The sequence below is a fragment of the Echinops telfairi genome, unplaced genomic scaffold (genome assembly GCF_000313985.2).
Source record: "Echinops telfairi isolate 266 unplaced genomic scaffold, ASM31398v2 ScPeMD7_655;HRSCAF=1070, whole genome shotgun sequence".
NCBI lineage: Eukaryota > Metazoa > Chordata > Mammalia > Afrosoricida > Tenrecidae > Echinops > Echinops telfairi.
This window is the reverse complement of record NW_022104553.1, coordinates 10,033,177-10,048,364: the sequence shown is the minus strand read 5'-3', so window position 1 is coordinate 10,048,364 and position 15,188 is coordinate 10,033,177. Positions and strand designations below refer to the sequence as shown.

The 15,188-nt window shown below is 52.7% G+C and overlaps 2 protein-coding genes and 3 non-coding genes across 5 annotated transcripts in view; 4 read left to right on the top strand and 1 right to left on the bottom strand.

The window, feature by feature from the left end:
* Positions 1–13,723, top strand: part of DDX39B (DExD-box helicase 39B) — a 14,244-nt gene extending 521 nt beyond the window's left edge. The window contains exons 2-11 of the mRNA XM_045292477.1: positions 1,326–1,656; positions 2,601–2,728; positions 2,961–3,053; positions 5,812–5,995; positions 6,939–7,057; positions 9,019–9,150; positions 12,536–12,645; positions 12,744–12,888; positions 12,987–13,134; positions 13,514–13,723. Coding sequence (XP_045148412.1) covers positions 1,446–1,656; positions 2,601–2,728; positions 2,961–3,053; positions 5,812–5,995; positions 6,939–7,057; positions 9,019–9,150; positions 12,536–12,645; positions 12,744–12,888; positions 12,987–13,134; positions 13,514–13,530 — 1,287 coding nt within the window. The 5' untranslated portion in view covers positions 1,326–1,445 and the 3' untranslated portion in view covers positions 13,531–13,723. The remainder of the gene's footprint in view (positions 1–1,325; positions 1,657–2,600; positions 2,729–2,960; positions 3,054–5,811; positions 5,996–6,938; positions 7,058–9,018; positions 9,151–12,535; positions 12,646–12,743; positions 12,889–12,986; positions 13,135–13,513) is intronic.
* Positions 218–296, top strand: LOC115870396. The gene has a single exon (XR_004046675.1). It is a non-coding gene; the product is annotated as a small nucleolar RNA SNORD83 (small nucleolar RNA).
* LOC115870397 lies at positions 5,469–5,545 on the top strand. Its single transcript, XR_004046676.1, has one exon. It is a non-coding gene; the product is annotated as a small nucleolar RNA SNORD83 (small nucleolar RNA).
* Positions 6,048–6,124, top strand: LOC115870395. The gene has a single exon (XR_004046674.1). It is a non-coding gene; the product is annotated as a small nucleolar RNA SNORD83 (small nucleolar RNA).
* Positions 13,724–13,741: 18 nt separating the features above from the next.
* Positions 13,742–14,913, bottom strand: MCCD1 (mitochondrial coiled-coil domain 1). The gene is made up of 2 exons (XM_004711791.2): positions 14,712–14,913; positions 13,742–14,206 (listed from the first exon to the last, which is right to left on the bottom strand). The coding sequence occupies exons 1-2, from the start codon at positions 14,859–14,861 to the stop codon at positions 14,015–14,017; spliced, it is 342 nt and encodes a 113-aa protein (XP_004711848.1). The 5' UTR covers positions 14,862–14,913; the 3' UTR covers positions 13,742–14,014.
* Between the last annotated feature and the right edge of the window lie 275 nt (positions 14,914–15,188).

Here is a 15,188-nt window from a genome sequence, read left to right as displayed (position 1 = left end):
GGCGCCATGGTCCTGCGGAGAGAAGTCACGGCGGCCAAGCCGCGCGAGGGGGGACGGGAAACCATTTGATGCACACGAGCACATCCGCCATTGTCTTTCCCAACACCTGGCGGGAAGGTGACCGTTCCGCCCCGCCGTGCTACCGAGGGCCTGGTGAATGCTGCAGGGAGGAGGGCGCCCGGGAGCGGGGTGCTGGGTGCAGGGGGTGGTGGTGGCAGCCACATGATGTTTCTGTCGGAGAAATGAGCGCGTCGCGCGCCCTGATGACCGTCATCTATCACCCTTGGCTGATGGCTGCTGCGCGAGGGCCGGATGGGGGGGCGGTCAGCGTCTGCAGGCCGTAGAGAGGGACAGGACAGGGCCTCCCGCGGGCCTTTTCCAGGTCTCGGGGCGGTGCCGGCTCTTGGGCGTTGACTGGTGAAAGGGTGGCAATGGGAACCCCCCCGGGAAACGCCTTGGCACCCGCGCGGTGGAGGGGGGCAGTCGGACTGCTGTGCGTTTTCAAACCCTGCTGCGGGTGGGGTTGGAAAGCGCAGAATTGCCCCATCGGGAACCGCTGACCTTTCCCTGTGTGCCCTTGAGCTAAGGGACCACTGCACCCCTGGTCCTGACCGATGCCAGGACCAGACTTTAGAAACTCTTCGTGGTTTTGCTGTAATGCCCCTCGTTTTGTTGGGGATCTGTGCCCTAACCACCCGCCCGAGGGACACGCTCGCTTGTCTCTCTCTTTGTTCATTGGCAGAGCATTTCCCAGTCATACGCGTCGGTGGTGTAAATATATTCAAGAGAAGCGTTTATCGCCACAGCTTTAGGACATTTAAACAATTTGTGCATCGGTTATCGGCTTCCCATTACCCCCCCAAACCGTCCTTAGAAAGTGGTCGTCTAATTACTGTCTATAGACTGGCCACCCTGAATTTCGTATGAAGAAATTCAGGATCCCACCTTCCCCAAGCAAGACAAAGCACAGAAACCTCAATCTGAAAGATGGAAGCTTTCAAAACTAGAAGATCAATGAGTCAAAGGGGAAAACAAATGAGAAGCTGTTCAATTTTAATCTAACCGTCTATATCGTAATCCCCTTCCCCATGTATTCAGAGGACAAGATGATTCACATCTGTGGTCAAACCAAGGCACCCCCACTTGTATTTGTTTCTCGTGTGTGTGTGTGTGTGTGTGTGTGTGTGTGTGTGCCCTTTCTGACCGGGGGCAGGTTTCTTACAGTTTAGGGAAAGAAGTGAAGAATGTGGGGCTGGAGACTTGATGCTGATGGTTTTGTTAAGGACTGACGAAGTCTTCCCTTTTTTCCCCTCCTCTTTTTTTAGCTCTTCCAAAAGAAATCATCTCCCCTTTCATCTTCTGTTTCCTAAACTCCACCCTTCCCCCCCTTGATTTCTTCGCGAACCCATCCGGAACTCCCTCCCCTGGCCCCTGCCGGCGCAGTCATGGCAGAGAATGATGTGGAAAATGAGCTCTTGGACTATGAGGATGATGAAGTGGAGACAGCCGCTGGAGGAGAGGGGGCCGAAGCCCCTGCCAAGAAGGATGTCAAGGGCTCCTACGTCTCCATCCACAGCTCTGGCTTCCGGGACTTTCTGCTCAAGCCAGAGTTGCTCCGTGCCATTGTTGATTGTGGTTTTGAGCATCCGTCAGAAGGTGATGTTTTTCTTGGTCACGGGGTGCTTGTTGGGCTGAGAAAAACGCGTGCGTGCTCCCCCCCAAGTTGTAGACGTTTATGTTTAGGATGGACAGACACACACAACTTCTGCAGTAGAAGAGACTTGCCCTGTCAGTCATGAGAGTATCCAAGTGCTTAAAGCTCTTCTTGTGACTGGCTCTTTTTTAATCTGCCTGGTTTTAATCTCATCATTTGGCTCTTATTTTTAAACCTGGAGAGGGGTTAAGGAGCCCTCGTTGGCCTCTGTGAAGCATTGGGCTGATAACCAGAAGGTCGGCAGCTTGGCCTCAGCAACTACTGCTCAGGTAAAGATGAGGCGTCTGCGTCCATCAAGCCTTGCAGCCTTGGGAAAGCCTGTGGAGCAGCTCTGCCCCGCCTTCGGGGTTGCTGTGAATTGCACTGACTGGGTGATGATGGGTTGGCTTGGACTGTGAGTTGCTCTTCATTGGGCCAGGGCCAGCTCTAGTCTCTGGAAACCTTGCTGACTGGCCTAAAGATGGCTGGCTTCTAGGTCAGGCGCCGAGTTCGTCTTTGAGCTTGTAGGGCTTCCTGACCCAACGTACAGTGGCTTCATTGGGAGCGTTGGCCTGGGGCAGGCCCTCGGTGTCATGGATTGTTAAAGGTTGAGGAAAATAAGGACAGAGCCCGGGGTTCTGAAGGTGACCTGTTGGTACAGTTAAGAGGGTTCTTAATGGAACCGGGGAGGCCCCCGGAGCTGGAGGAGTGGGAGCCAGAAGGAATTAGGAGGGCCTGATTTGGGGGTGAAAGTGATGGAGGGAGCGAAGAGGCAGGAAGAATGTGAGAGTTGAGAACCCAGGAAATTCTCTGGGACTTGAGTGGTGAAGATGGGTTTGGCAAAGCGACAAAGATTGGGGCGTCAACTGGAGGCTGAGGTCTAACGGAGCTTGTTTTTCTCCTTTAGTCCAGCATGAATGCATCCCTCAGGCCATTCTGGGAATGGATGTCCTGTGCCAGGCCAAGTCAGGCATGGGGAAGACTGCAGTGTTTGTCCTGGCCACCCTGCAACAGCTCGAACCAGTTACTGGGCAGGTATGTTTGGTTGGAGAGAACCCAGCGCCATGATGCTGTCCTCCACGAGTGTGCTGGATGACCGCTGTCTCCTTGCCTGCTGGCTCTGGGAGAATCCCATAAAAGCCCAGTTGGGGTGGAGGGTTGGGGGCCCTCGGGTGGAGGTCTCCAGACCAGAATGGGCCTTTTCACTTCCCCAGAGGGTGGGCGGAATGAAAAGAGGCCATACAGCTCTCTGTCGTGTCCCTTCCAGGTGTCTGTGCTGGTGATGTGTCACACGCGGGAGTTGGCTTTCCAGATCAGCAAGGAGTACGAGCGGTTCTCTAAGTACATGCCCAATGTCAAGGTAAGCCAGAGTGGGGGGGTGGACTGGTATGGGAAGCTTGGGGCTTATACACATGTGCCCTCTTCCTGTCCCACTGATGTCATATGCTTGCACGTGAGCCTCAGGCGTGCAACAGGTAGTAAGTTTCTGCACACTTGGCATGTCCAGATTGTTGTTTTTTTTTTTTAAGTAGGGCTCTTTTGAATAAGTTTTTGTTTCAAGGATGCGGCCGTGGCTCGGTTTTGGGGGGCATTGGTTTACCATGGTTTTCAACGCGAGCTGAATTGCTAGTGTAGTAGGAGGGCCCGTGGCGATGCTCTTTATAAGCCCACCCTTTCTCCCGACCCCGTGCTGATTTCAAGTGGTTTCTTCTGTTGTTGCCAGTGTGAGCTTTGGATTTCGTGGCAGGGGAGGCTGGAAGCCGTCAGCCGCCCTAGTGTCGTGTGTGGCTCTGGAGAATGGGATGAGGAAAGATCGTGAGGGCCACGGCAGTGTGGGCTTGGGCAGATTTTTATTGTGCTTGGTTCCCAGACCTGTAGCTTCAGCTACATTTGGGAGCTTGTTGGGAATGAAGATTTTGTGGCCCCCGCCCAGACCTGAAGATGAGCCTTTGTTTTAAGGAGATCCTTAGGCGTTTGAAAACTGCTGTGTTACACTAACTTCTGGTCTTCCTGGCTGAGGTGGTAAACAGAAAGTACTTCATGGTTCAGTTTTAAGTTATCCTCACTGGGGCACCTATTAGTTATTGTATTTTAGAGAGTAAGAGGTGTTTGACTGTAATCTTAGAGTAAAAGTAGTTTTTTTAAAAGTTAAAGTAGTAGAGTAATATGGTAAAAAGGTTCATGTATTCCCATTTCCAGCCCTACTTCATAGCCCACCAATTTCTGCGTATAGTGGATTTCTGTGACCAAATAGTCAAAGTGGGGGCATTGAGGGGTGGCAGTGGGGCCCTGCGTTCTGCTCTCTCCTCTGTCTCCCTCTGTTGCCACCACCCTGTAAGGATGATGCATTGGAATTCAGTGAGCCTCACCGGTCTTTGTCTAGACAGGGAAAGGTTGAAGGGTGGAAAACGCCCTTCCATATGGGAGCAGGGGGGGCAGTTCAAATGAATCTGTACAATCAGCGAGGGGAGACCATTGCCGACCCTGACAATTGCGGTTTATTCTAGTTCTCTTCCAGAATGTGCAGCCTGGCTGGCATGCGTGAGTCATTTTTTTTTATATGTGTACCATGTGGGTGGCTCTAGTTCACGGTTTACCATGTGCTACTATCACCACGCGGGGTCCCCATTTTTGCATTCCCCTTAGCTGGAAGGCACTGGTGCTCTTTGACTTTGACTTCCTTTCAAAGAGACGTCGTGGTTAGAGTTGGGCTGCTAACTGCAAAGTCAGCAGTTGGAAACCAAAACTCAACTCTGAGGGGAAAGTGAGGCTTCTACCCCCGTAGTGTCGGAAGCCCCGGGACGGTTCTCCCCTGTCCTACAGGGTCGCTCTGCGCCCGCATCGCCTCGGTGGCAGTGAGCGTGGCTTTGGTTTCCTGAGAGATTGGAAGTTGCCCTGGTTTTAGTTCTCGGTGCATGGGTACAGGCCACACGTGCGTACGGGGCTTTATTTTACATTCCCTTAGTAACATTCATACTCCGGCCGAGCACTCTTGTTTGTGTGGGTTTGATGCTTAGCGTTCCCATTGTTACTATTGTGGAAACGTTGAGCCCACGAGTGAGCCACCCATATCATCTCCCTGCAGCAACTTAAAAAGAGCATTCCTGGCAGTGAGATCCTGGCAAATTTTCTTTATTACTGCACCGTAGTAATGCTGCCGTGACTTGGTGAGAGAGGGGGCCGTTAAAATGTCCCACCCCTGGATCTGTTTCGTTACTCTTTTGTGGTGTTGGGCCTATTTTCTCAGTATTTTTGTAAACTGGGATTTTATATCTGAAAGCCTAATTGATTCAAGTTCAGTACTTTTTTTGGTACAAAATCTTTAATAGGTGGTAATAGCTCTGTACTTGTGTTGCTTACCTAGCTGATGTACCCCGAGTGATTTTAAGGATTAGCAGAGGATGAGGGCTATGAAGGTCTGATTTTACCGCTGTTCTTTTCTCCTTTAAAAGTAGAAAACCGTTTCTGGTGTTGGTCGGCTCTGTGTTAACCCCTAGATCCTCAGTGCGCAAATTTAACATGGACTGATAAGTTTAACATACCTGTTATTTCATCAGGTTTATTGTGCTAAGGAGATTAAAAACATGGGCCCAGTTAGGAAAATGATGCTTCTGTGCCCTTTTTGTGGCATCTCGCGACACACACCGCTTTGTCCTTATTCTTAATGGTGAAATGAAGCCTGGCCTCAGATGCGTGTGATGGGAGGGTCTTAGCAGCTTTGGTCAGAGTAGGCATGTGAGCTGTGCAAGTCAGTGTCTGGGCCTCAATCTTTGGAGCCAAATGATGTGTAGTTGGTACAGGAGCACGTGCGTGCAAGGACGACTCCTAATCTATCACCCGTGACTGATGGCTCTGGGCTCATGGAGGGTGGCGAAGGCTAAGGGAGTGTAAATGGCTCTCTGCGATCTTGAATTTTACATTTGTAACCTCCAGCCCTGGCCTGGTCTGTTCAGGAACAGATCACAGCCCCGGGAGTCCTCGGGGTCTCAAATCAATCAAGGTGGACTTGACGGCCCACAGAAACAAGACTTGATTTCAGCCTGGAATGTTGGGGGACTGTTCAGTGACTGGAGTTTTCCTCCCTGTGAGACTCACTCTTTGCTCCCTTGGGTTGCCAGGTCGCGGTGTTTTTTGGTGGTCTCTCTATCAAGAAGGATGAAGAGGTGCTGAAGAAGAATTGCCCGCATATCGTTGTGGGGACCCCTGGCCGAATCCTCGCCCTGGCTCGAAATAAGAGCCTGAACCTCAAACATATAAAACACTTTATCTTGGATGAATGTGATAAGATGCTCGACCAGCTTGGTGAGTGGCGGTGCTAGCACCTACAGAGTCACTTAGGGAGCTGCCTTTTGGAGCCAAATGATGTTTAGTTGATACAGGAGCACTTTTGTGCAAAGACGACTCTTAATCTATCACCCATGACTGATGGCTCTGGGCGCCCTGGGGGGGTGATTAGGATTCAGGGACCTTAAGTCAGTCTTATTATTTTTAAGCAGCCCTGGTGATCCAGGAGAAAGGGATTAACATTCTTCCTTTCTGAGACACATCTGTTCCCTTTGGGAACGGGATACTTCGCTAATTTTGGATACCGGCACCCCGCACCCCCTCGATATTGTATTGCCATGGTAGACGTTACAGGAAAACATTAGACTGCCTACCATTTGGCAGTCCCAACACAGCGTGTGTATAGCTGGGCACATCACTAAACTCAGGATCAGTGTGAAGAATGTTTGTATTGTATGTGCCTCCACTGGGCTCAGCAAGGGGGAACGTCCTGTAAACCAGCGCACCGCCAAGGAGCGGTTGTCCCAGGTGATCTTGGGTTATCCGAGAGGGCCATCTCAGATGGACGCCAGCTAGGGAGTGGTCTATCCCGTCTGCTCCAGCAGGAAGCCATGCTCTAGAAAAGGCAGGCTGCGGCAGGAAGTAGGTCACTCATGTTGACTGCAAAGTGCTAGGGACTTGGGAAGGGCTGTACCAGGGGCTTTTAATAGACCTCATGTTTGTGAGTCTGAAGCGGGCTTTGCCCCCGTTTTACTGTGGGCACTGGGCTTTCATGATCTGGAAGGTGATTCCACGTAGACGCTGCACATGTCTTGCTCTTTCACGGTGCCGTTATTCTGGGCTCTTACAGGGTTGGAGACGAGAGCGACCCGTCACCCGTGGGCGGCGCCAGTCTCTGCGTGTTAGAGGCTTGCTTCTGGTCACGATCATGCCCTTTTTTTGTTCGTTTCCCTTTTTACAGACATGCGTCGGGATGTCCAGGAAATTTTTCGCATGACCCCCCATGAGAAGCAGGTCATGATGTTCAGTGCTACCTTGAGCAAAGATGTTCGTCCAGTCTGCCGCAAGTTCATGCAAGATGTAAATACCCTTCTACCTTCTCTCCCTCCACTCCCCGCCTGATGCCTCCTCCCCTCCTGGCCCTCTTCCTGCAGACTCCCTGTCCTCAAGCATCTCGGAGCCATGACTCCTGGACAAGACAAAGGCAGAGACAGCTAGTGTTAGGGGCTGCGCGCTGTCAGGGAACCTCCGGAAGACTTGGTCGGTTAACATGAGAGCGGGTAGTATTCGACCTTTTTTTTAAAAAAAAAAAAACCACTACATTTTTGAACAACAACTACTTTTGGGGGGAGGGCAGGAGTTTCTGCCTTCCCACCCATTGACTCCTCCATATCCCCTACGCGCACACAACCTCAAGGTGGCATCGAGCATACAACTGGGGCCTTCAGCTCCCCCACACTCACACCTCCCGGTGGCAGGCGAGCCAGAGAGGGACAGACAGACAGACGGCAGGGCATGTCCAAAAGAAGAGCAAGCTGCACCAAGGAATCAGCCCCCTCCCCACCTCCAGGGGCGGGGGCCTTTGGCACCTCAATCCCCGACTCCCTACTCCTTCCCACCCTTACCTCCTCGCACCCGCACCCATCGGAGCCTCCGTTGATGTGAGCGGCAACACAGCGAGCACCGCGGCTCGGCAGGGAATGCAGACAGCACCCAGCAGCAGACGGCGACAGCGGAGGCCATGGGAAGCCTGACCAGGAAGCTGAAGACTAAACCAGCCTTTTTTTGTCCTGTTCCTGAGCCCAACGCGTGTCATGCGTCCATTCCCACCATGTGTGTTGGGGGAGGGGTGTCCTAAATGGGCTGGTAGTTTTTTCTTTTCCTTTTTTAATACTTGGGAGAGGGAGATGGGGGAAAATTCGAGTGAGGGGTTTCCTTGCGCTTGGCCGCGTCCAAGTGGGTGTTAGGCTTGGGCCTCGGTGAGGCCCGTTCTAGAAGCAGCGGAGTGGGGGTTTTCTCCTGCTGCATCGCGCCTTCCCCGGGGCTCGGAACCCTGGGTCTCTGGCTCTGCTCAGACCAGGAGTAGACTTGAAGGAGGACATGGGCATTTCTTTGAAAAACCTGCCCTTTGCTAGCCTGGCTTGGGGTTGGGCTTGTGGGTTTGGCCCTGAGAGAGAGACACACAAACCCCCCTTACCCAGCTTTGTCTCTTGAGTGTTCATGTTAACCGAATGTCCACGAGTTACTGTGAAGGGTGTTGGGGAAGTTGAACTTTTGGATGATTGAATATTGTGTCAGTTTCTCTCTCTCATTACCTTTCTCCTCCCCCCTTCAAGGGTTTTATGTTTTGTTTAAGATGCTGCCATTTTCCCCTCCATGCACTAGTTTTTTGTTTTGTCTTTTTGGGTAGATTCCATATAACCTTGCGATTGAGGAGACTGAGTTCAGAGACCGGTCTCATCCCAAACCTGCTCTCTTGAGGTCAAGGGGTTCAGTGCCTTGGCTGTGTTTTGCTTCTCCTTTTGTGGCATTTTGGCCCTGTGCGTTGTAGCATTTCCCTCTTAATGATGAGTCCATGACTTTCCTGTTGGAGAAAATATTCAAACTGCTTATCCTTGTCCCTGTCCCTACCCCCCATGATAGCCAGCTCCAGTGGGCTTCCTGTGCCCTGCAGTCACTTTCCCCAGTGCTTCCCAGCTGTTTGGGTCAGAGATGGGGTCCCTTTGAGGAACCTCTCCCGTGACCAGGTTTCTTTTTTTTTCTTGAAGTGGTCCCTTCCACTGAAGGTTTTCTGTCGGGCCATCTTAAAACCCCACTGAGAAGAAGGAAATTAGATTTTTCCATGAAAGAAAGCCACATGAAAATGTGGATTTTTTATTTTTGTTTTTTTAACTTTTTTTGGTGGGGGGGTTGGGGTTTTTAATCTTCTCTCTTCTCCCCATCCCTCCATGGGGTGTATTGGATATCAACTTCCTCCATCCCCCCCCAGGTTAACCCCCCCACTCTGCCCTCCCGTTCCCCATCCCCTTCCTCCCCCCCAGCCAATGGAGATCTTCGTGGATGACGAGACCAAGCTGACGCTGCATGGGCTGCAGCAGTACTACGTGAAACTGAAGGACAACGAGAAGAACCGGAAGCTCTTTGACCTCCTAGATGTCCTTGAGTTTAACCAGGTCAGTTCCAAGTCAAGTTCCAGGATGGGCATTGGATTCCTCTCCAGCCATAGCAGGAACCTGAGTATTCACCCTATTTTGGTTTCGGAAAGCCCTTGTGATGTCGGAGGGGATGGTGGGGGGAGTCTCAGACGTGGGTATCATTGTGGAGCTGTGCGGTGTGCCAAGGCGGGCAGAGCACGAACACGGTGGAGCTGCTTGCTGCTGTCCAGTGCCACCATGGGCTGGTACTCAGTAAATACGGCCCCGAAAAAGAGAAGTGGATTTCACGGCTTTAAACATCCCTCATTACCTTCGGGCTCATTATCCACAAGTGAACGTAGCTGTAATTCGATGGGAGACATTCCAGAAATCCAGAAGCGGTCAAGGAATTGGGGCTCTTGTTGCTGACTGGAAATGCAGAATGCCAGGGACTTGCCTCTGCTTCATCGACTGGGATTGGTAATAAGCCGGATGGCCTTCAGAGCATGAACTGCAGACCACGTGATGATGCTCGTGGGTGAAGAGCTCCCTCAAACAGCAAGGGGCGCTGTGGTCCACGTTGGAGAAGAGTAGGCAGCAGTGTGTCGTGGTTTTACCCTATGTGGTCTGGGCTGTGGAACAAATCCCAGAAGCCGGCCTCTGAAGAACATGGCATCAGGATTGGGGACAACTCAGGAACAACACGGGTGACGTGACTTTGCTTGCTGGAAGTGAAGATCGCCTACTCGTAGTACTATGAAAATACCGGAAGTTAGATTTGTGGGGTACCTGGGAACGGGTGGGGAATTGAAGTGGTTAAGGGATATTCTATTTGGGTCACCCCCGGTGCCCAGAGGCAGTCAAGACATCGAGTGATAACACTGCACTTGGCAACTCTGCAGAAGACCTCCTTAACGCTGTCAAAAGCTGAGGTGTGTGTGACCCAGTCCGCTTTGTTGGTCTCATACAAGTGAGAGAGAGCTGGGCTGGGGGAGGGGGGGACCAGTGTATTGGTTGACAGAACTGAATCAGTAACCGCTGGTATTCCCCTTAGAAAAGAGGAGGTGAGGCTATGTCTTACTTTGGACTTGTAATGAAAGACAAACGAGAACACGTCGTATTTGGTCAAGTGGAGGAAACCGGTGGATGGACAAGACAGCCAGCTATCAAAGACTGCGGCCGTGGCATAGGACCGGCCTGCCGTGGGTCAGAGCTGCCATCCAGTCCGATGCGGATTCACTGTGGGACAGGGTAGAACTGCCCCTGTGGGTTCCCAAGACTCGTTCTTTATGGGAGTAGAAAGCTGCCTCTTCCTCGGACCAGCTCCTGGTTTTGAACTTGGGAGCTCACATTTGCATGTAACCCACCATTCCACCAAGGCTCCTTATCTGAAAATGGTAAGATCGGTCCTTTGGGTGTGTTATTTCTGTGAACAGGAACCCTAGTCCCGGTCTTTCCTGAGTTTACCTCTGTGAGGAGGACTTAACCTGGTCTCCCCACATGTCTGACTTTCTTGGCCGTTACCCTCTGAGCCTTTTCAAAGACCAGTCTGTCTTAGCTGCTGTCCAGTCCCTGCCGGCTCAGCGTGAGCCTCTAGGTGCAGGGTAGTCAGCCTTTCCGAGCCTGATGCCAGGCTGCTCTCTGAGGCGTGCCTGAGTTATTTCAAACCAGGAGCTTTTCTGCCAGTCGTTAGGTGCTTAACTGTACCGCCCAGGACCTGAGGCCATTCTAAAGTGGACCCAAAGCTCGTTGTCAGCAAGTCTCTTTAAAGCTCATCCCTTTCATTTGTGGCGTGTGACACACACGGAGCCATACGCCTGACGCAACGGTGACAGCACCCAGCCCGCTTCCCATTGTGAGAGTCTGGGTTTCCCCCTGACGGCCCCCAGCCCCCCAGCTCTCCAGCTCTCAGTAGTCTTCAGTGGCTTTTTCTTGGTGTAAGAAACAGCTCCCCCCCCTCCGTATAATGGCATTGTGAAATATTTATGAGATTGATTCGCTTGGCTGAATATGGTGTCTTCCGGTTTTGTCGACGGCATGAGGTGTGTGACCGTCTCGTCTCGCTTTCCAGGGATGCATAATGGCTGTGTGTGTGTGTGTGTGTGTGTGTGTGTGTACACACACCAGAGCTTGTTGACTCGTTTCTCCACAGGGGGGCCTTTGCGTGGTCTCCATCTTTTAGCGGTTTCACAGGAAGGGTGTGCCCGCTGTGTCCGTGCTGTGTCGTTCTCTGGACTGTTGGGCCAGGTGGGGCAGCAGGGTTTCTGTTTGCAGGGGGCTGAGGGCAGCACCGCACTGTCTCCATGGTGGTTATTCAGTTCTGAAGTCCGCCAGCAGTGTGCCGTTACTCCCTCCAACTAAGGATTCCCCAGCTTTCCTTCAAGGCATGCGTGATTGTTGGCCGCCTGGGCACCATCTTTGGTAAATTGTCTATGCATGTCTTGTACCCATTTTTTTTATGGTGCTGTGTGTATTTTTTCTTAAGGTTTTTTTAAATATCATTGCCAAATGTTTGTTCCCTTTTTACTCATTGATGTCTATAACTGTCATATTTTAGAGAGCCCCAGTTCTCTGTTTTATCTCACGTGTGTGCGTGTTTTTCATTCAGTTTGGTAGCATATCTGTGCCTTGTGTCCGGCCTTCAGTTTGTCCCTGCTTTCTGTGGACGGTCCTTGGGGTCCTAGGGCTTCTGTTCAGGTCTTGCACGTGGTACAAGGTATGGGCCCCGTTTGACCCTTTTGTAGATGGAGACCCAGTTTTCCCAGCACCATTTACTGAAAAGACTGCACTTAATGTGTTTTAGTCCTTTACCAAAAAGCAGGCGTCTGTAGAGGTGAGGCTTTCTACTCTTGTACAGAGTTGAGAGTCGTTGAACCCTGCCCTCGGGTCACTGAGTCAGAACTGACTCGTAGGCAGGGACGTCTGTTTTTGAAGAGCGTGCTTGTTGTGTTTCTGGGTCCTCCGTTCTGATCCATGGGTCTACGTGGCTGTCAGTAGGGAGTGAGAGGTGTCCGACTTTGCTTGGTAGCCATCCTAGAGGGTAGAGGGGAACTGCCCTCGTGGGATTTCCAAGGCTGTAAATTCTATTTCTTTCTTATTAGAGGCCATAAGTTTTTTTACATAAGGAAACTGCTGCCTCTTTCTGCCCCTGAGCATCTGGTGGGTTTGAACTATTGGCCTTTTGGTTAGCAGCGGCACATGTAACCACTGTACCACCAGGATTCCTCAGAGAGAGTCTCAGTTAAGAGTCAGGGCAGAGAGAAAACAGATGGGGACAGGGACTGGGCGGAATGCTACTAAAAGTGAAATGACTGAAAACAGTCTCTCTCAGGCACACAGACGCCCCTGCACGCTCGCTCGCTTGCGCACACACACTCTTCCTCTCCCTCTCCTGGGTCGACCCCTCCACGCGGCCCTCACCTAGGTGGTGATCTTTGTGAAGTCCGTGCAGCGTTGCATTGCCCTGGCCCAGCTCCTCGTGGAGCAGAACTTCCCCGCCATCGCCATCCACCGGGGCATGCCCCAGGAAGAGAGGTGAGTTGGAAGGGTGGGGCGGGGGGGCGTGCCCTCACGAGATGCTCCACGCTCAGAAGAGCATCTCAGTGCGGCTTCTCTTTCCTCCCTCTCATTAGGCTGTCTCGGTACCAGCAGTTTAAAGATTTTCAACGACGAATTCTTGTGGCCACCAACCTGTTTGGCCGAGGCATGGACATTGAGCGGGTGAACATTGCTTTCAACTATGACATGCCTGAGGATTCCGACACCTACCTGCATCGGGTAAGCACCCCGCCCAGATCAGCATCCCGTTCATCTACCCTTTCCCACCCTCCTCGTGTTCACAAGCTTCGGTACTAACCCCTGTCCTCTCCATCCAGGTGGCCAGAGCAGGCCGGTTTGGCACCAAGGGCTTGGCCATCACATTTGTGTCAGATGAGAATGATGCCAAGATTCTCAATGATGTTCAGGACCGCTTTGAGGTCAATATCAGTGAGCTGCCGGACGAGATCGATATCTCCTCCTACAGTGAGTATCGGGCGCAGGGCACTGCCTCTCCCCGCTGCTTAGTTGCTTATTCTTTAGTAGTTTGTCTTGCAGCCCGTTCGGTGTGGAAAGCCTCCAACAGGAATAAAGTTCACGCTCTCCTGCTCCTTGACGCCATGTTTTGTTAACTTCTGTGAGGCTCTCTCTTCGGGCGTCAGATTACTTCTCTTTCCCCCTTGAACGGCACAAACTTCTGCACATGTTAGTGGGCTTGAAAAGGTTCCTGGGAAAATTCCAATTTTCCACGAACTTAAAAGATCTCCCTTCCGTGTGTGTGTGTGTGTGTGTGTGTGTGTGTGTGTGTGTGTGCCGAGCCTGCTTTGTGATTCCCCGGCCTTACTCTGTCCTGTGTTCTCTTTAGTTGAACAGACGCGGTAGAGGAGCCACGGGTTCTGGACGTGTGACGGTCTGTCCCCGTGCAGAAGACAACACCAGGCGTGGGGGTGAAGGAGACACTACTGCCACCTCCCTGACCCCCTCCCCCACGGCCTCCCCTTTTGCATCACCACCACTCCTAAGTCCCCTGTCCTGATTTGTCAAAAGACTTTTTTTAACAAAAACAAAAAATGAAGTGTGTGCATCTGTGGTATCTGTTAGCACTCCATCCCTTTATTGGATTTGGGGTGGGGTCCTTTTAGGGCGGGGCTCAGCAGTCAGTAGAAGAGCCTGTTAGGGCCGCAGCACACTGCAGAGGGCCTCGTGCCCCGCTGCGGCCAATTTCGGGCCGGCCGTGGAAGGCTCGCTTCCATCTTCTTGGTGGTCAGGGATAGTACTGATGGGGGAGGGCTGAGGGTGGGTAGTGTATCCAGATTTTCAATGCTGGAGAACTGGCGGTGGGGAGGGGTGAGGAGACGTGTGGAGTTCAGGCGTGATCACCCCCCAGGCTCTCTCGGTGTCTCCTCATCTGTTCCTTTAACTTCTGGATCTTGAGTACCAGGGCCTGCGCCTCCCAGGCCCCCTCTTGGCCCTCCAGCATGGCCTGGTACAGCTCCAGCTGCTCCTCCAGCAGCTCCTCGGCCTGGGCCAGCTCGGCTGTGCGGCGGGACCCAGGACCCTGGGTGAGGGGGCAGCCATTGGGGCGGAGGACGTTAACCCCAGAGGGCAAGAGTCCTACCTTCCCCGTCTCCTTCCACTTCATCCGTTTCAAGATCCCCTGTGCTGGAAGTGGACGCCAGTGTGCTTCCTGTCTTGGCCATAGACCTCTAGGGGGCGTCGGGAGCCTGCTGGCCCAGGGAGTATAGAACTGGACCCTGAGGCCCTCTTCCCTCCCTGTACAGCAGTCTGGGGTCAAGGGAAGGAACGTACTGGGCCTTCCCTCCCTTTAAGAAATAATTAACTTCCTGGGGGGAGGAATTCCTGTTCAAGGACTTTGTGAACTGCTTTGGGGAGGAAAGGAAGCCCTGGGGGTGGGGGTAGGGAAGGAGCTGGGAGCCGAAACGGCAGCAAGTTCCGAGGGTAAGGGGGTGGGGGGAGACTTTTTGGTTCTAGCCATTGGGTGGGGAGAATCAGGACAGCTTCTCCTACCCCCACTCTCAAGCCCCTTCTCCGCTCTCACTCACCCTGGGCGGTGACCTCGGTCCACTGTCCAAGGAGCTGGGCTGCCCTTTGGGGCTCCTAGAGCAGCATCGGGAGGCTTGGGGGACCAGGCTCCAGGAGGGTAGAAGGCCACGGCAACAGCATCGAGAGAGCCAGGGCAGAGGGAGCACCATGGTGGTGGGTCGGGGAGCTGTCTGAGCTGGCCAGCAACCACCAGGAACTGGCTCCCACTGGGCTTCGGTCCTTGCTTCGATGCCCAGCCCCGTGTAGGCCCCCGCCCCTACCCTGCTCTGCTGCCCCTCCTCCCAGCCTGGCCCCAGACAGAGTCCAAGACCTGCTGCTGAAGTGGAACAACATTGCTGCTAGGTTAGGCAGAACTGAACTGTGTGGCCTTCCCATTGGTCTCTGCGAGGTAGGCCTTGCACATGGGAAATACGCGTTCCCAATACCATCTCTCCTTGAAACTTCTGAAGACCGTCTACAGTAGGTTTACAGTGGAG

Coding starts and splice junctions, on each gene's coding strand:
- MCCD1 (XM_004711791.2), bottom strand. CDS start 14,861: ATGGTGCTCCCTCTGCCCTGGCTCTCTCGATGCTGTTGCCGTGGCCTT. Junction 14,207..14,711: donor GACCGAGGTCACCGCCCAGG/GTGAGTGAGAGC, acceptor CCCCTCACCCAG/GGTCCTGGGTCCCGCCGCAC.